General features: G+C 34.5%; 1 protein-coding gene across 3 annotated transcripts in view; it reads right to left on the bottom strand.

The window, feature by feature from the left end:
- The window catches only part of Ap3b1 (adaptor related protein complex 3 subunit beta 1), a 288,476-nt gene that overhangs the window by 30,768 nt on the left and 236,446 nt on the right, over positions 1-21,262 (bottom strand). For all 3 annotated transcript variants that reach the window (XR_015447378.1, XM_087201161.1, XM_087201162.1), the window contains exons 23-24: positions 10,684-10,915; positions 5,843-5,927 (exon numbers count right to left, since the gene is read on the bottom strand). Coding sequence is in view for 2 of the 3 variants with exons in the window: in XM_087201161.1 (XP_087057287.1) it covers positions 5,843-5,927; positions 10,684-10,915 (317 nt within the window). In the remaining variant the exon portion in view is untranslated. The remainder of the gene's footprint in view (positions 1-5,842; positions 5,928-10,683; positions 10,916-21,262) is intronic.

Below are 21,262 nucleotides of genomic sequence, written 5' to 3'. Positions count from 1 at the left end.
ACCCTCCAGGAAAGAAAGACTTTTCTCATTAAAAACTTTTTTTGTTTTGAGCCCTGGAGACATAGCTGAGTGGTGAAGTGAATTTTTTAAAAATAAAATCAGAGAGATGCAGCCTTATGGAATTACATGGCATGATTTTCTTCTTTTTCCCTTTGTTCTGGAATAGTTTCCACAATACAGATATTATTTCTTAAGTTCTGATACAATTTAACTTTTTATATTCCTCCTTTATATATTTTTAGAACACCATTAATTTCATCTAAATATTCCAACTTATTATATTCCAACTTATTGGTATAGAATTGTACCTAGTATTTTGTAATTTAGATCTGTTTTATTGCTTTTATTGCCTTTCTCCTTTCAAATCTTTGTGTCTTTTTCTTTTATCATGGTTGTCCATAATTTGTTTACACACACACACACACACACACACCATTTTTTGTGCATCTAATAAGTGTATTTTAAAAATATGTATTTTCTGTCTTCAGGAAATAAGGCATGCTTTGCAAATGCACATATTTTAGATCCAGCTTGATAACTAGCTAAAATTGGGTGCTGATAAAACTGCCTGTCTGCTAGCCTATCCTTCCTCTAACTTGTTGATTTCTGGTGTCTGTATTAAACACACACATGATCGTGGCTTTTTCAATTTTTCCTACCATTTGTAATAGTTTCTGCTTTATAAATTAAAAGCCATGGAGTCTAAAAGTATGCAACTGTTATACTTTGTTGGAGGATTGCAAGGAACAGGAAACATGTTTTAACATTTTTTTCTAGTTTTAGTACATTTTGAAAAACACAGAAATGTATAGTTCATCTTATTTTCAACTTTTCTGTGCCAGTCTCCTGTAGGTAGGGTTCTTATACACAGCCTTGTTGAATTTTGTTTTTACCTGTTTAATAGAAGTGGAATTGAACTCCTGATATGAGCTGTGAAAACTAGGATGTGTGGTATGTATGGCCCCTGCCAGCCACTTTATTTTGTTTTCTGTTTAACATGATTTTTCCCTCTCCAATTTATTTAAAGTGATCAAGTTCTAATTGCTCATCTTCTTCTTCCTTTTAGTTGTTTGTAAATTTACCATATATCATATTTTAATGATATTCATGGTTATATTTAGTATTTTAAACCATATTTTAACTTCTTTTTGCCATCAATCAATCCTCTTGCTAAGAGTGAAGAGAACTCTAGTATACCATTATTCCTTCTCACATTTGTCCACACTGGGATTTTGGTTCTGGTTTATTACTAAAATTGATTTTTCATATTGTGTGACAACAATTATTTTTACACAGTGATAGATTCTATAGCTAGAATTTTTTAGTCACCACTTTTTTTTCTTATTCTATATCTTCTTTCTTCAAGCAGTCCTTTTACAAAGGGTTTGGAGGTCGAAAGCTGATAGAATCTTTGTTTGTCTGGAAAAAGTCTACACGGTAGCCTCAAAATTTTAAAGGTCATGTCCGTTGCCTTGTGGACACCAGAAAGGATGAGAAGATTGATGAGAAACTGTAATCTACCCCCTACTGTTCCTTCTCAGATAAGATGTTTTTTTTCTCTGCTTTGGGAGCTACCAGGGCATTTTTCTCCAGGACATGATCTCTCTAGTCTGTCATTTTTCTAGGCCTTGGGTGGACCCTTTTGATTTGAATAATTATGCCTTTCTTTTGCTTGGAAAAATGCTCATCTATAATTTATTTCTTTTAATCATTTCTTCATTCTTTTCTTCCAGATCTTCTAATAGATGAATTAATCCTTTTAACTTTTTCTTTCCTATTTTCCTTCTCCTTGTCTTTTTTTTTTTTTTTTGGTACTGGGGATAGAATTCTGGACCTTGCGCTTGCGAGGCAGGCAGTGGAACCACTGAGCTAAATTCCCGGCCCTTCTCCTTGTCTTTTCATTTTCTGAATCCAGTTCATTCAATTGACCTTCTCTTCCAGAACACCAAATCAGTATTTAGGTATGTCCACTTGACTGTCTATTTACTGGATTTCTTCTGATGTCATTTTTAAAACTCCAAGAATAGTTTAAAAATTTTTTCTAGTTACTCCTTTGAATAGCAAGAAGTATGTTCTTTCTCTATGGATATAATATACTCTTGAATCAGGTATTACTTTTAATCTTTAGAGAAACTTATTGTCTTTTTAAAGTTATCTGCTCATCTGCAGACCAGAGCCGGCCAGCAACAGGATTTACTCAATGTCATTTTCCGAAGCAACACCTCAAGAAACACTTTCAGAAACAGCTTCTCAATTCCAAGATACTGATACTTTTAGCAGCCAGAAAATAATTTCTCAAATCATTTTAAAGTAGCTAAAGCACTTGTGGCGTGTTGACAGAAGGTCCAAGAAGATGGCCATGGATATTTATGAATTTTGTACTAGCAGACTAGTGATCCTCAAACCAGCATATTGGCCTCCTTTGGGGATTTGAGAGAAATATAAATATCATAATATCACAAAGAAGTAAATTCCATAAAACTTTGTGCTAACACCCAAGAAAATGAGATACGATGGATTACAACTGAAACTGCAACAATGAGGACAAAAAGCATTTTCAGATCTCCAAGCAGATTTGTACACACATATGATCAACCATATAATGATCCCATCGAAAAAAAAAAAAATCTAAGCAAAAAAAAAAAAATTATCTGATCTCTTTGTGTATGGCCAGTGAGTCTTTGTATTCCTCTTGAACCTTCTCTTTCAAATTGCAGCTCTACCTCAAAAGTCTGGTAATCCTAAACTATTCAATTACATTTGTAACAAAGGACTAGGCTTAACACACACAGCAAGGTCTACTACCTATTAGCTATAAGATTTTAGGTAAATTTATTAATCTTCTTGTGCCTCAGTTAACTCACCTTCTGAATAGAATAATAATAATATAGGCAGGATTATTGTAAATTTAGTAAACTGACACATGTGGATTGCAAGTATTTATTAGCACAGTGGCTAACATACTGCAAGTACTTGATAAGATTACTGACAAGTTTTACTGTGGCATCCAATCTCCTTTTCTTGTGCAGAGGGTCCCCATGTCCCACTAAAAGTCCTTCCCTGGCAAGTTGCTCCTTTTCTTTACAGTGCTATTCTTAGGCCTCAAACTAAATGGGTATATTCCCTGCTACGAGAGGTAAGGCTGGGGAACTGGAGGGTAGAAGTAGTTCTTTAATTCTCTCATGACTATCTTGAAATCTCTAACTTTTCTTTTCACTCACTCCATGCTTGATATTCTGCACATTTGTTCTTAACAGTATAGTAGTTTTCTCCCATGAGTGGTAGGCCCTGCAATTTTTATTTTCTGTTAATGCTTATCTGCTCCCATTTGCTTTCTAACTATCAATAATCTCAAATTCTGGTCAGCTAATGGCATTCTTTCTTGTTATATTTTTTATTGCTCATTCTCTTTTACAGAATGAATTTCTGTCTAGTGTATTTTTGGACAAATGGAAGTGTGGTTGCAAATGTTCAGTTCTCTGACTTCAGCTGTATTATTTTTTCATACCATTTAATGCATTCATATCTGCCAATCACAAGGATAGGATCTGCTTATGTACTGTATTGATTTTTGGAGAGATAAATTTATATATATTATATATGTCTTCAACTGCATAAATTTAATCAAGAACTAAATTTGATGAGCATTTGTAATGTGAAACTAAAAGACATTAATGCTTATCAGGTATTCATAAAACTACATAACTATAGATAATAGTTCTCTCTCTTTCTGAAAAACCGTAATAATCTAGATAAAATAGAACCACTTTATAGTTATTTCTTTCTTCTAATAAGTAGAAGAGTACCTAAAAGGCTTCCAGTCCATGTTCTAAGCATTTCTGAAGGCTTGTTATCAAATATGCTCTTATTACCCATAATTTTATATATTGATTTCTATAATGTATTTAAAAAAAATTCAGTATCAGCCATTCTTGCCTTTTTCTTTTTATTGAACTAGCCAGACTAATATAGCACATCACTAAGCAAAAAGTACTACTTACTATGCAAAAGGCACAGTCAGTGATTGGCACCTAAGACCAATTGATCTACCCATTACCAACATCTCCCTCCCCCGACCAGCACTACTATGAAGCTATTGATTTAAACACTGTCGATCGGTTTCCATTTTCTGATTTTGGGCAGGCCAATTAAGAAAGTGAGTAATTGTGATTACACTGCTTCAGGATCAATTACATTTGATGCAAGACAAAGTGCTCTTTTTGGAACACACACAAAAATGTTTTTCAATCTAGCATGCTTTGTGCTTAATAAAACCAAACATAAATAATTTATGCTTTCACAGTAGAAAAATATTAATATGTTATAATAGCTAAGGCTATTTTAATGTGAATTAAATGTATCATTTTCCTAAAGAGAAACTGAGAAAAAAAATTGTTCATACACATTCCTCAACCTAAGATGAAAATCTAACATTACCTGTATTTTTATCCCTCAAGAGACTTTGTCAATTATGGAAGACAAAATGCAAATCCTGTTCAATGAACCACAAAAGAAGTCTTTGTAGTAAAAATACTGAAAAATAACAACCCACCTGATTATATAGAAATCAAGAAGTTCCTTGTATAAACTGGTAAGATAAAAACTTTTAATTTTTAATTTTGATCTCACTTGGTACATGAGCTTTGTCATTGGGCTCACACTGTCCAAATCATTAAAATGAATATACCTCTGGTGCTGGAGGCAAATCTATTTAGAGTGATGCTACTCATGGTGTGGTGTTCAGTACTACTGGATCTGTATTGTTTGTCTAATAGAAAAAAAATAAACAATGCCTAGGCCATGATGGGAAAAGTAATCAGTTTTTATATATCACTAATATAGCAGACCTCCCAAAACATAAAGGTGATGATCTGCATAAAATCAATGTGTTATGCTACACTGCATAGATCCACTGCTGCAGGTTCTCAGCAATAAAAGGTTTAATATCAGGCCTCAATTACCAGCAAACTGAAAGGGAGTTTGAAAATGAAGGGTTCACTATATTTAATCTATAAATTTATTTTAACAGGTCTTACTCCTAAGCTTGAAGATTTTTAATCATAACAAATTATGACCATAGCTTGCTAAAATTCAGATAAATAAAACATCTCAATTCTTTTAAGAGTAAAAACAAAGCAACTTCAATTCAAAATAATAAACTATCCTATATCAGAAAAACATAAACGAATGGAATTCAAATACAATTCTCAAAGATGCACGAAAATAACAGCTTTGCCACTTTGCTAATAGTCTCTAGAATTCATCAGAAATGTATAAAATATTGTATGAAAACAAAAAGAAGGGATTCCTAAAAAAACCCTTATGAATAGTATTCAGTCATAAAACCTTTGCCAACTACATAAATGTTCTTTTGATTTTTATAAAAACCAGTTTGTAAATCAACATAAAAAAGAGAAAACATATGGGCTTAGAATTAATAATGCTCTATGATAAGAAGCTTAAGATATCTCAAAATGACACACTGTATCAAGAGGTATCTTCTTTCGGATAGTCAATGATATAAAATTTTTAATTCCTCCCAAATTTTCCAAAACTATAATAGTAAAATAAGTAAAAAATCAGCTAGCAGTAGCTTATTTTTTAAAACAACAAACCATGAATTTCAATTAGTATGGCAGACTGTAATCACTAGGTAAGAAGTACTGAAAATACCCATATTGCACACAGTTTGTACAACTATTCTATGGCATTCTAAACACTGTTGAAAGAAAACACATTAGTTTAAATGTTGTGCCTCACAGAAAAAGGCTGTTGAAAGCTTAGTTTTTGTTCTGCTATACTTTACAGGTAATATAAAAAACAGAAGAACAACTGAACTTACCACAACTGGAAACTGGCAGTCTGTGTAGAATCACAGAAGTCAATACCCATTGAAACAGTAATGGATCCCTTAGGCTCAAGAGAGTCTAGGAAATAAGATAATTTAGACATGAAAACATACAGGATGTGAAAAAGAGGCAAACTAAGTACTGAACATTTATTTAATGTTTGTATTTGGTTAAAACAGCCCAATGTAATGATGGCTTATAAGAAAAATTCAAACTAAGACTATTAAAGGAAATTATAACCTCATTGTTCAGCCTGAAGATTTTCATTTTTCACAACTAAATTCTGCACATACTCCAATGAAGACATTACATCCACTGTTTCAGAAATACACCTCTTCCTGAGAAATTTCATGTTTTAAAACATTATCTTTACAGGCATTGAAAGTGAGAAGGAAATAAATATGTCCTTGTTTGGCACACTTGCAATGGGCTTTTGGAGCTTATACAAGATTATTTACTCAAAATTATTTATTCTAGATAGGAAAAGTAAAATTTTAAACAATGATCCAAATTTTCAATTGAAAAATTCTAAAGTTTAAAAGTGCAAATTAAAACAAAATTAGAAGAAATTAAAATGTATTCAGGAATTAACTAAGATAACTGGAATTCCTAAAATAATTGCATCATTAAAAACTTTACCCTAAGAAAATTTAGGGTCAGGTTCGATTGTCTCAACAAAGTACTAAAATAGCATTGTATAGATTTGGGATTTTTGAAGCTTCACCTATCAACTAATCAAGTATGACAGTTGACAGTTTTCAGTGGACAATAATAACACAACAAAATTTTATTCTGTTTATGACTCCAAAGTTTGGCTACACATTAGAATACTTGGGAGCATTTAAATAATACATGTATATAAACAGAAACCATTCACTTTTGATTTCTATCCACTATGTTCCAAGTCTTCACTATAACTGCAGCCATACCACACAATAGCTTTATATTTAGCTTTATCTATTCTGTATATATCTTGTCAGATTTAGTTATATTTTAGCAAGCACACTTCTAATTCAGTAGACTGTCACTATCCTTGGGCTTTTGGTAACTATCACTTACTAAACATGAACAGAGATGATGTACAGATGGGACAAAAATACAACTCAAAAATCTGATATAGTAGGAGCTATGTTTGTATCTCATAGGCTGCATGCAGATTAGGCATCAGAAGAGGGACTATTTGATGCTGATTTTGAAATGCTATTGGTTTGCTCAGTGTTATTTATGTTGCTTTGCTGATTCTATTTTTAGTTTGTTTATAAATGTAACATTTACTGGTTTGCTACTCAAGTATCATAATCCTTGGCTGTCTAAATCTTTGTCAAATAGGCTTTTCTGTAGGGCAAATAACTAGACTTATTCATATATACAAGCTACATGTTGTCATCAGTTCATCGCTCTGTCAATCTCATTGTTCATCAGGTGTTTTTTGTTTTGTTTTGTTTTTGCCATGCTGGGGATGAACCCCAGGGCCTCACATGTGCTAAGCAAGTGCTCCACCTCTGAGATATATCCTCAGTTCTAAGGCTATTTTTATTTTATTTTATTTTTTTTGGTACCGGGGATCAAACTCGGGTCCTTGCACTTGCGCAGCAGGCAGCGAAACCATCTATTTTTATTTTTAATTGAACCTAGGTCCTTGCACTATGCTATGTCCTTTTATTTATTTTAAAATTTCAAAACAGGGCTTTGGTAAGTTGCCCAGGCAGGCACTGAACTTGTGATCTTCCTGCCTCAGCCTTGGAACTAGCTGGGATTACAGACATGCACCAAGTATGCCTGGTCCTAATGTTATTTTTTACTGAATCCTTAACACCTTGTTCTGTGTCATAAACATACTGGAGTTTGATCTTATTTGTATCTGACACCATTTTGGTAGCAAACATCATCATCCTAAAACATAATAGCATTAGTGATTTTGATCTCTCTATATCATGTTATTTCAGTGACAAAGTGACAGCTCTCAAGATGCCCTGTTGATAGCACTCTCAGACATGGTTTGATACTGTCTTCAGTGTTCAGATAATTAACTGTGAGCTAATTCTGGAGGACAGTTCATGATCAATGGTTTGTTTTATTACATGAACGTTTCAAGAGCAAAATGATCAGCATAAAATTATTCATAGAATGGATTTTTATAATATTTGGAGCCTACTAAACTGGGAAAGCTTACCAAATTAGAAGATTGTATTTGGATATTATTTTGGATTTGCTGCTATGTACCTGAAATGACTAATAGAAATGGCTGAAAAACATTGGCTTTATTACACCATACTATTGATAATAAAACCACACAGGATGTCATCAACTTTGATGTGACAGCTGTACTTGTACAGTAAACTAGTAAAATCTCAGTTGAACTCAAAAGTGTCAAGTGTTAACATAAAGTCACTGAAATACATGGTCTGTTTGGAAAAAAATGGCCCATTATTCCTAACACCCTTGCAATGAGGCAGGGCAACATTCAGACAAAAGTAATTGTGTATTACAGACAAAAAGGAAACAGATTGGTGACAAGAAAACCACCAGACCTCTTAACATATGAATATAGGCTTAATGAATCATGCCTCCCGTATTTCATAAAAACATGAACAATATTTGGGGTTTTTTTTTGGTTGCATTCTTAAGATATTTTTGGAAGACTAATTTAGACGTAGGATTTTCTGCAACCCTTGTGTAATCTATTGGTAATAGTCAAGATAGTGTTACATACAAATACTGCATGCAATAAACTTCCAAAGAAATTTAATAACTGGGAGCAAAATGGATGGAACGTCACATTCATAAAAATGTGCTTAAAAATGGAAAAGAAAAGCCTATAACTAGTACTGAGGCAATGGTATATGTTCACATTTTATTTATTTATTTTTGGTACTGGGGATCGAACTTGGGACCTTGAGCTTGAGAGTCAGGCACTGGAACCACTGAGCTAAATCCCCGGGGACATTTTATTTTTGTTAAGGTCATACTATGAAATTTATTGTATTTATTTCTTCTATTCTACATAGGCCAACAAAAGGTCAACTCATCAACTTATAATACCAGTCCAAGGAAACACTAATACTATTCTACTGTTTTAACCTTTGGATAACATTTCCAACCTTATATAATTCATAAATCATCTGCTTGAAACTTCTTAAACTAAACTAATTTTTTTAACTAGGTAAAAAAGGCTAAATTACAAGCAATAAAAAAGATCCACAGAATTGGGATATTCTGTAATTCCCTGGCAGTATATAAACTTCACACAATAATTCAATAAAATCAGGATACTTTACTCTTTAAATTGTTTTATTTATAAAAATATTTTTAAAATGGCATTAAGTGTACTTTGAAATTAACTTATTTTAACTCTACTTTGGTTGCTTATAAAAGTCAACCATGTTTATCCACCAGGAGTTGTTTTATCCCTTTGTGGAAAATGTAACAAAGAATGACTTCCTTTACTAAAGGACTCATGGAACTACAGAAAAGAATTTAGCAATGCCAGAACTCAGATGAAGAAAAATGGAAGTTATGTGAAACAATGAATAAAGAGGGCACAATTATCAAATTTGAGTTCATCCTGGTTAAAGGACCTTGCTCATCTAAAGTATTATAGAAAGGACAATAACGTTTTGAAGGTGCAATGTCACAAGCTTCTATCACTTTTTTTTTTTTCTTGGTACCGGGAAACTAACTCAGGTCCCTGCGCTTGCCTAGCAGGCGGCGAAACCACTGAGCTAAATCCCCGGCCCTTCTATCACTTTTAATTGAAGTTTTCCTTGACACTTCTCCCAACTACACCTTAGAACTGTTTCTACTTTAAAAAAACAGAACAAGCAGATGATATTCTAAATATTCCGTTATTTCAGGCTCAATGTATAAAATACAATTGGGTATATTTATTTCTTAAAGAGTATTTTTATGGCAAAATATTAAAAACTACCAGGTAATGATGAATAGCTAATGGTGCTCAGCTAGGCACTGGGGCAACCTGCATGGAGGCAGCCATTCTCAGCACCAGCTGGCCGTGGAGAGTACGCACAGTGCACCAGTACTGCCAGATCTGACGCCTTCTTTCAAAGTGAGAGTCCTCTTTTTTGCTTTATAATGTAAAAATCATCCTGACTTCTAAATGGTGGTAAAAATCATTATGGATAAATACAATAATAGACTACAGGTTATGGAAAGAAAGATAAGCAGAATACTACACATCTCCTCAGTCTCTACACCCTTCTTTTCAATTTATGGAACATGAAAGGAAACAGAAAAGGGCCTCTAGATATGGGAAATATTGTATTTAAACAGAAAGACAGATTTTCTTCCCTTTACTGCACAATAAGGCAACTAAAATTATGCAGGGAATGAATCTGACCAAGGGGAAAGGTGTGGGAAGGTGATGCAGATAAGAAAAACAGGATGATGGTTTTGATTCTGCAGATCTCACCTTCTCTTCACTACTAGTATAGCTACTGCTGGGCCCTGATTCACTAAGGGCAAAGAAACATAGTTCTTTTGTATGATAAATGCAGTATTTGGAGGTTTTTTTGTTTGCTTTTTTTTTTTGTACCAAGGATCGAACTCCAGACCTTGTGCTTGAGAGGCAATAAATGCAGTTTAAAAAGAGAAAACAAGGCTGGGGATCTAGGTCAGTGGTAGAGCGCTTGGGCAATATACATGAGGCCCTGGTTTTGATGCCTGGTCCTGCTAAAAAAACAAAACAAATACAAACTGAGTATGCTAACAATCAATAAAATAATGTTCTATTTTACTTTTTAACTAAAAAGTATCTACTTAATTTTAAAATGAAAAGTTATCAAATATAAACTTTTAAATGAGAATTAATATTTACCTATTGGATTAAAAATATGCATTTGCATGCCTATAGGAAGTTTTTTTCCCCCTATGTGGATATTTTCTATCTTCTGGTCAGAAGTATTTTCCAATGTTATCTGCACAGAGACCATCTTATCACCAAAAATGCAAGGCTGTCTTGGAAAGAAATAATGGGCAGCCAGTCCTTTTCCACTCATCCGATGAAGCAGCACATGTGTTTTCACTGGTACAAAGACAGGAGTACTGACCTATTGTGTATGGGGAAAAAGACATTAAAGAATTAGTGGACATAGAAAATAAGCCCTTTTAACATTCAGTAACAAACTTTAGTATGATACCACACACAGAGATATGTAAAGAAAATGCCTTCAAAATGGAATTAAAATTTTTCTGTACTCTGCAGGCATACGGTAAAATACTTTGAAAATATAAAAAATCCTCAGTTATATATTCTTGAGCCCCTAAGCTCTTTTGTTAATATTTTCCCCAGATACTCTATATATGGCCATCCTGCTAACTTTGTCATTCATGTCAGTTGGTTTTCTTGGATGTTTCAACTACAAGACAACATCACCTCCCAATAATGAACATTGTGTGCCTTGGTTTCCAATACTGGACAGGTTTTCACCTTGAATTTCTTTCACTGTAAAATGACCATCACTTCCAGTGTAAGGTGCATTCTTTCTTTGCTTTAACAATAAGATCTTATTATGAGATTACATAAATATTTCTCTTACATGCTGAGTGTCTAGACCTTTAATGGTTTCAATTTTTTAATTCATGTAAAATTAATTTAGGAATATCAACTCTGCATTTAATTATTTTTCTGCAAATTCTTAACCAACTGCCCAATGTAATATTATGAATAGCTTTTCTTCAATGATTTACAAATGCAAACATTTTATTTAGGCCCTATGATACATTTCTGAGCCTTCATTGTTGTATTAAACCTATTTCATATTGTTTATTTCTTATAGCTTTACAATGGATTCAATTATTTGGTAAAACAAATCTTATCATCTCCCTATCCCCTCAATATTTTTTTCAATAATGATCTCTTTATTATCAATTCTCAGCCTTTTGGCTAAGATCAAGTGTAATAATGATCTCTTTATGCTTCCCCTGAATGTTATCCTTTTAAAATCTTCCCTCAATCTAATTTCGACTGGAATCATAGGCAGCATATTAAATGAAATGCTGTCCACTGTAAAAGCATATGGCCGCTATCTTTTCATTCAAATAAGTTTTACATATAGGCTTGCTGCTTAACAGCTGATGATGTTAAAAACTTAGTAATAATAATAATTTTAAAATTCAATAAAAACTCAAGTTAAATTATGTCTTACAAGCATCATTAAAACATTATTTTAAAAAGCTCAATTTATAAGTGTGAGCACTTTAAAATATTCATTATAAAATTTGTAAGACTTTATCTGCAAAATGTAATAAATAACTGCCGGAAATTTAAACTTTGGTTATATAAAATAATGGGCAATTAATCAATTTATCCTACTTTAACTTTCTGATGATAACAGTTTAACATGTGTGTGTGCACATGCATGCTGGAGGTCAAACTCTGGGCCACATACATGTTAGGCAAATGCTCTACCACTGAGCCACAGCCAACAGTCTAACATTGTAAGTTCTCAAAGCACTTCCACTTCTAATTTCAGTTCCTTCTCCTTAAATAAAAATCATTTTCATCACTATAAATTCACAGGTATTGCTTAGCATAACTCTAAAGAGCAATCCTTAGCAGTGAACATTCACTCAAAGATATATGGGGCATCAAGACAGATACAGAATAAGTGTCTGTGTATGTGTATGTATATATTGAGAGGTTATGTTTATAGATTTATACTCGTGCCCCTGCCCACATCACCATGTCATGGAAGCTGTAAAAATCAACCTTAAATACAAGCCCTTAGCTGGCTAATTACATTTTTCCAGCATTTTATGTTGATTCTCTTAATTAGATGATAAGCACATTGAAGACCTTGGCCAGGTCTTACTTTTTTTTTCTACACTGGTCCTGAGATGAAGTTGTCATTAAATCATTAAATAGATGCTGATACAGAGTTTTATCTCTGTGGAACCTGTAAAAGGCTGGGCTACAAAGCTAAAACTGTAATGTAAAAGCAAAGGTGATTGAAGGTTGGAGAGAAGTAAGTATGGAGTAGTGCTATAGTTTGGACCTTAAGAGTCCCAGAAGGCCTGAGTGTTAACTACTGGAAGGTGGTAGAAATCTTTCAGAGGGTGATTTAAGGTCACTGGGCATATGCCCTTGAAGAACTTATGGGACAATGGTCTCCTCCTCTTGTTCTTTTCAGTTCCTGGCAGCTTATTCTACCAGCCACTCCCTGCTTATTCTACCAGCCACTCCCTGCCATGAAAAAATGCCTCACTGCCGACCCAAAAGGAATGAGTTCACCCAACCATGGATGGAAGCTTCCAAAGCTATAAGCCAAAATAAATCTTTCCTCTCCTTCAATTGACTTGTCTCAGGTATTTGTTATATTAACAGAAAGCTGACTAACACAAGTAGTATAAGCAAAGTAGAAAAAAGCAGGGGTGTGGTTTACAACACCAGGCATTACCACTCTAAAAATCATCTAAGGTGCTTCAAAAGTACATTGGTAGTCACACAGCTTAGCTGATTTACTGATTCTCTTTGTCTCATCCTGGACACATGGTCCAAACATTTATTTTTGTTTTACACTTAAGTCTCAAAATACTGCAGCTTTGGCCAACCCCAGTGCCAAGGAGGAGGTGAGCCTTCCGGGCCACCGTACCACCACCCCCAGTGCCGAGGAGCAGAGCCATCCCCAGTGCTGAGAAGGAGCCTTTCAGGCCGCAGTACCACTGCCCCCAGTGCCAAGGAGGTGAGCCACGTGGGTGCCAGCAGCACCGCCCCCCCCTTTGAAATGAGAAGACACGTAAACAGTCTCAAAACCAAACTTCCAGATCACCTAAAGCAACTCCAAAGGCAAACGAGATGGAACAATCTCATACTCAACCACCTGGACTCCCTGAACTGGAAATGAAAGAGGATGTGGAAAAAATGAAATCAGAAATAATTTCTCACATATCAGCAGAGATTGTGCCCATAGCGCAAGACATGATTAATAAATCTAGAGAGGAGCTGAGGAACATGATGGAATCCCAACATAGGAAACAAATGGAACCCATAAAACATATGCAAACAGATTTCCAGGAGATTAAGAACTCCACTGAAAGTTTACACAGCAGAATGAGCCAATGTGGGAACAGAATTTCAGATAAGAAGATCAGATTGTACTTAGTGACCAAGAAAGACAAATTGCTTTAAAATACTAAGGGACCATAAGAAATCAATCCAGCAGCTACTAGACGATGCAAAGAAGAATAATATAGGACTGATCAGAGTCGATGAAGAAACAGGAGAGAGTGCAGACGACATAAAAAATACTGTTCACAGAAGTGATGGCAGAAAACTTCCCAAGCAGGGGAAAAGAACTTGACATACAGATAAGTGAGGCCTATAGAACTCCAACTAGCCTTGATCAAAAAAAATCTACACGTAGGCATATAATAGTCAACATTCCAGAAACCCAACAGAAGAACAAAATTCTACAAGCAGTTTGAGAAAAGAAACAAATCTCATACAAAGGAAAGCCTATCAGAATCACAGCAGACTTCTCAATGGAAATGGAAACCCTCAAGGCTCAAGAAGAGCTTACAGTGATGTATTTCAAGCCCTAAAGGAAAACAGCCTCCAACCCAGATTGATGTACCCTGCAAAACTATCTTTCAAAATTGATGGAGAATAAGATACTTTCATGACAAAGAGCACCTGAGAAACTTCATGAATACCACAAACCAGCACTCCAAAAAATTTTAGACAATATCCTAGGAAAAGACAATGAGGATCACAACCTCAGGAAGCCCAGCAGAATGAATCCATCCAGCACAACAAGAAATTAAACGCAAATGGGGAGAATCCAACAAAAAGAAAAAGTCATGACATTGATAAGTCAATACCTATCAGCTATAACCATCAATGTTAACAGTCTCAATTCACCAATCAAAAGAAATAGACTGGCAGAATGGGTCAAGAAGCAAGATCTAACAATATGCTGCATACAAGAAACACAATTCAAAAAGAAATTCACAGACTGAAAGGTCAAGGGTGGAAAACAATACTCCATGCGACAGGAACCCGGAAAAAAGCAGACCTCTTGGATTTCAAACCCACACTGATTAAGAGAGACAAAGAAGGATACTACATCCTTGTAAAGGGAACAATCCAAGAGGAAGAGATGGCAATCATAAACGTATATGCACCAAACACTAGTGCGCCCAACTATATAAAACAAACACTAATGGACATGAAAAATCAAATAAGCACTAATACAATAGTAGTGGGGGACCTCAGTACCCTACTCTCACAAATAGACAGATCAACTAGACAAAAAGTAAACAATGAAATATGAGAACTCAATCAAACTCTTGAACAGATGCACAGATGTTTACAGAGTGTTCCACCCCAAAATATCGGAATACACATTCTTTTTAGCTGCACACGGGTCATTCTCCAAAACAGGCCACATATGCACTCATAGAATATGTTTAAGTAAGTACAAAGGAACTGAAGTTATCCCCTGTATATTATCAGACCACAGTGCGATGAAATTGGAGATCAATAGCAAAAGGAACCACAAGAATTTCATAAACACATGGAAACTGAACAACACACTTCTGAATAACCAATGGGTCACACAGGAAATTAAAGAAGAAATCAGACAGTTCCTACAGTTATATGACAATGACAGTACAACATGTCGGAATCTATGGAACACAATGAAAGTAGTGTTATGGGGGAAATTCATAGCAGTGAATACTCATATTACGAAAATAGAGAGAGCTCAATTAGACAACCTGATGCTGAACCTCAAGCTTCTAGAAAAAGAAGAGCAGGACAAACCCAAAGCTCATACAAGGAAGGAAATTATAAAGATCAGAGCACAGATCAATGCAATAGAGACTAAGAGAATGATACAAGAAAACCAATGAAGTTTGTTCTTCAAAAGAATAAACAAAATTGACAAACCCTTAGCCAATCTTATTGAAAAAAGGAAAGAAAAATTAGAGACATTTATAGCTAAATGGATGCACACTGAGGTGATAGTGAAAGTGAAATAAATACGACACACATGTGTCAATACCCAATAAATACCAGTGAGAAACTGAAAGTCTAAATAAGGACTAAAAGGTATAATAGATAGTGTGAAATAGGAAGAAAAGGGGCAAAGGGGAAGGGGACGTGGAGGGGTAAGGGAAAAGAAAGAAGGGAATGGAATTAATATGAGAAAATGAAAAAATGGAAACAAAGTCTTTGTAAATAGGGAGGGAAGGAGGGGTTGAAGGGAGGGCAGGGGAATGGGGAAAAAATAAGAACCAAGAGAGATTATGTAAAGGTGCAAATTTCCAATGATGAATGTAATTATACTGTATACCTAAAATATACCAATAATATTCAATTAAAAAAAAAAGCTCTACAGAGTTAAGGAATTAAAAAAATTCTGCAGCTTTATTATAATCATTCAGAAAAGATGCTAAGAAAAGTATAAAGGAGGAAAAAAAACCCGTACAATTCTCTCTATTCATTCTTTCATATTCAACCAAGTTCAAGGTAAGAAGCATTCTCTGGGCTGGGAATTTAGGTCAGTGGTGCCACTGCCTGGATCACAAGTGCAAGGTCTTGAGTTTGATCCCCGGTACCAAAAAAAAAAAAAGAAGCATTCTCTAATGAATTCCATATCTAAAAAAACCCCTCCCTGACAGTCTTCAAAGGTTATCTGTAATAATACAGAAGTTTACATATAGTGGTACCTTGGTTCACAAACTTAATTCTTTCTATGATTCTGGTCACAAACCGAATCAAATTTAAAGGTTAGGTTCAATAATAATCTTATGGGGAAATCTGATTTGGTTCTCATCTGATTTGATTTGCAACTAGAATCGTGTAAAGAATTAAGTTCATGAATCAAGGTACCACTGTAATCTTTTGTAATAAATAGAATCCTAATTGGAGTTCTCTTGCAATAATATGTACAGGTTAAGCATTCCTAATCTGAAAACCCAAAATCCAAAATGCTCTGAAATATAAAAACCTTTTGAGTGCTGATATGATGCATTTTAGATTTTAGATTAGAAGTGCTTAACTGGTAAAGTCACACAAATATTCCAAAACCCTGAAAAACTCCAAAATCTGAAATCTTCTAGTCCCAAGCATTTCAGATAAGGGACACTCAATCTGTACTTTTTTAATTGTAAAAAGGGACTAAGTGAAAGTGTTTGATAAGCTCACACAAGTCATCTTAAGTCAGTATCTAGATAAACATGTAAGTGATTTTTGTTCAATAAGCTCTTCAACAATTTCCATATATAGTATGTTTAAACTGAAAGAAAACCAAAATTCTGTATATCAGATAACATATCCATACTCCAGAAATATATATAAAAATCAAATCACCCTGTTATTTACTAGGGTTCACCACACTCAATTCTCAATGGAGCTGGCATATTCTCAGGCCATTTCACGATCTAGCCATCATTAAGGATAGATCTGGATCTAGGAATGGGGATCTGCCCCCAATGAATCCCATTTTTGGGATTTTTGGATTTGGGGGCTATGAAGTTGAGACAGTTTCTCAAAAGCAGCTAAAATTCTAATTTAAAATACTAATGTTGTGTGTGGCCATGTTTCCTGCCACATTGTTCAGTGAAAAAACAAGATAAAGCAGATGAGATAGAGTTTAACTGGTAACTTTGGTTTGGATATTCTGAAACCTATATTCCTACCCCTGCTGAAGCTTATATGATATATTCCATCTTTCTTTCCTGTACATTCCCTTTTTTTCTTCAGCCAGCCTAAACAGTTTCTATCATTTATCTCCTCTATCCTACTACTGATTAGGATGAGTCAGATTCCAGACACTAACCAGAGTGGGAAAATGCTTGTGTTGGGAGAACAAGGTCTCTTGTCCCTTTTTCTAAATCCTGGTACATATTGGGATGGTGGTATCAAAGACTCAGGTCTGGTCTTTGATGAGATCAAGCCATATGTATCTGCCATTTCTGTAGGTCAAAACAGTAAAATTTTATAGGGTTCAACTAATAGCTACCTTTGTTTCAAAGTTACTTAATCCTTTCTATAGGAAAAAAAAGTCACTGATGAGGGCCATTCTAACTCACTGGAGTTCTACACTGTATTGGAGCTAGACAGCAAGGTCTGCACTAATAAAAAAAGTACTATATTTTCTTTGTCCTCTAAAGCTAAGTCTTCCAAGGATGTCTTAAGGAGAGAGGTGATCTTGTACAAAAATTTGGTATTTTAGGGCTCTCTGTCCAAGAAGAGTATCATCATTTCAAGCACAAAGTAACTACTAATCACCAATCATTACCACTCATTAATGTATTTATTCCTTCATCTAACATACATTTACTGAATTACTTGTACCAACCACTATATTAAGGACTGTGATGCAGAGATAAAGTTTTTCAGTCCTTAAGAAGCTTATTCAGCTTTCGGTAATGAAGTAAATCAGCCAGTGTGATAAATGCCATAACGGAGGTAGGCTCAATGCCCTTAGGAAAGTCATAGCTGACACCTAAGAGAGAGGTCAGGGAATCCAGTTACTTGAGTGAACAAAGTAAAATCTGATTTCTCATTATCTACACTGTTGCTCTCCTGGTCTGAGCCACCACCATCTCTCATCTGGGTTATTCCAACAGCCTCCTAAATTCTCCCTTTTTCTACCCCTGCGTCCTACTGGACATAAACTAAATTGCTATGTTCTGAACACAGTGGCCAGAATGAATCAGTTAAAGTTATGTCACGCCAGCCTTCTGCTCAAAACCCTCCAAAGGCTCCAATTTCACAAAGAGTAAAAACCAAAAATCCTTATGAAGGCCTAGCAGGCCTCATATGGCCAGGTTCCCTAATCCGGGCTCCTTGATCTTATTTCCTATTGCTCCTGAACCCCTGTTCACAGCACCCCTTCTCCAGTCACCGGATTTTCTTGCTATTCTTTCTACAGACTGCTCAGGTTCCCACTGTCATTCCTTGGCATTGGCTACTCCTTCTGCCTGGAGTGCACTGTCTCCAGACACCCACAGGCTTGGCTCTGATAGTTCAACCTCTGGATGAGCCTCAAAGCACCTGCATGCCCACCTTCTGAGAACCCTTTGCTTTTCCCATAGCCACTTAACACCTTTCTCTAACAAATACATAGCACATTTACTGTTTATTACTTATCTTTCCATCTATTTTGTACTTCAACGCTTAATGTATAAAACACAATTATACTCATTTTCAAAACACAAAGCATAACTTACTATTTTAAATGATTATAGAAATTTGCAAAAAATACACCTCTGGAGTTAGCTATGACTATATTTGATGCTGAGTGTTCAATTACAACTTCTTAAAGCCCTACAACTTACTATAGCCTTACCAGGGCACAGTGTGGTAATAAGTGGAGATTATTAATATTTGTTGGTTGTAGGAAATGACTTGAAATTTTCTGTTACATGTAAATGTAAAGAAATGAAAAAATACTATTTTTAAAGGCACACACAAAGAAAAGCTGTCTAACTAGAAAGGCTGTTATGACACAAACACCAGAATAGGATGAAAAACAAGGCTTGAACACATTAGTTCTGATTTAATTGTCTAACTACTAATGCTCAAAGAATTAACAATTTAGCTTCATTACAAGCAAATGACATGGGTCATCCTCACTGTGATTCTTGCAGAAGTAATTAGTTCAGTAGCTGTGATAATGCTAAAATAAAAGCCTCCCTCCCAAGAGTTAACAGAACAAAAAGCACCTAGTAACAATAAGACAATACTCCAGAAATCTCTATCCAGCATGTGTTTAAATAATAAAAGTCGTTTGTGTACCTTTAGATGGTTTGTGAAAATAAGCAATCAATTCTGCAGACACAACATTATTTCTAAAGGAAATCTATGTGACTCATGATGCCTGTAGATACACAGAGACAAACCACACATATTTTATCAGTTTATTACAGTAAGCAAATAAGCGTGGAATGAGAGTGCACATAACTGTCTACTTAGCGCTTACTGAAACATTTATAAGAGCTGTTATCTCCCTAATAACAGACAGACAGCATGCAATTTTTAGAGAGGAGAAAAGCTTCATATTTTTTAACACTTCACTAAAAAGTAACTGAAGAGTGTAAAATGAAAAATACTCTGTGCAGTTAGCTGGTAATGGACCATATTATCAACTCAAGTTAGATTTATAGGATACAAACTAGTCACTAATAGTTATTTTATGACATAGCATGTCTGCTTTTTTTGAGATTATTAAGATTAAAGTTGTAAAACTTCTTTTGAACATAGCTGTTTAAAATGACTGAATTATAAAATTTAAAATGAGATTTGAAAAATAAAACATGAAATGCCAAGTAAGTGGCTGAGAATAAACCTTTTTCAGCCTCTGCATTACTATTTCAAAGATGGCATTCCAGCATAAAGCTTTATGAAAACAATGTTTTCCAGCCTTTTATGCTTTAATCTATATTTAGTTATTCAATCATTTTTAAGTATTATCAATCTATTGTTTTTGAATTTCAAAAAAATGAAGATTTACAGTATATAAGATGCTCTTTTTGTGTCTAGTTTGTTCAGCTTATTTTATAGCTGTATCTATTTAGATATGATTAATAAATATAAAAATGAGGTAAGAAAATAGGTATAAACAGAGGAAAACCTCATGTTTAAAATTAGTGCTTTAAAAAATTAAATTAGTGCTTTTTAAACCATGCACATCTCAACTGATGAGTTATGAAGCAGAAAGCTATAGTACTGTCTCTTTTACCAAGTAAAATGTAGAAAATTAGCCTTTATTTTACCATCAATCCATTGGATTAAGTCAAGTACCTTGTATAAATTAAGTATAGATTTAAAAAGCAAAGGGCAAATTTGTTCAATTATTACCTTTAAGCAGAGATTCAAAGAAATATATTTGAATCTTCTAGCAAATATTACTTTAGTTTATCACTCTAAGGATATTTTCCTTATGTATGTCCATTTAGCTATTCTAGACAATTTCTTACACTTTCAGTAATCAGTATATATTATGATAAACATGAGACTTTCTCATCTCTTATTTTGGTAACTATATATATTAAAATTTATTTGTGGAACAATCTGAACACATAATGAACATATTAATTTACACATGGTGTGAACCAGGCACCAGGAAACAATCCCTCATGACAAACCAAGTCCATTGCATGTTTCTGTACAACCTGTGCACTAAGAATGGTTTTTACGTTTTTAAATGCCTGAAAAGGCAAAAAAAAATTTTTTTGTTATATTGAAAATACATGAGCTAGGCTCAGTGGTGCACACTTGTAATTCCAGCTACTTAGGAAGCTGAGGCAGAAGGATCCCCTAAAAAATGTTTAAAAGAGTGGAGATGTAGGTCAGTGCAAAGGTCCTGGTTTCAATTCCTAGTACACTTCCCCTCACAAAATACTATATATAAATTCATATTTCAGCATCTACAAGTTGTACTGCA

The sequence above is a fragment of the Heterocephalus glaber genome, unplaced genomic scaffold (genome assembly GCF_053883595.1).
Source record: "Heterocephalus glaber isolate CG9 unplaced genomic scaffold, H.glaber_assembly_v1.0 deba00001757, whole genome shotgun sequence".
In the NCBI taxonomy this organism is placed as follows: Eukaryota; Metazoa; Chordata; class Mammalia; order Rodentia; family Bathyergidae; genus Heterocephalus; species Heterocephalus glaber.
This window is presented reverse-complemented; position numbering and strand designations above follow the sequence as displayed.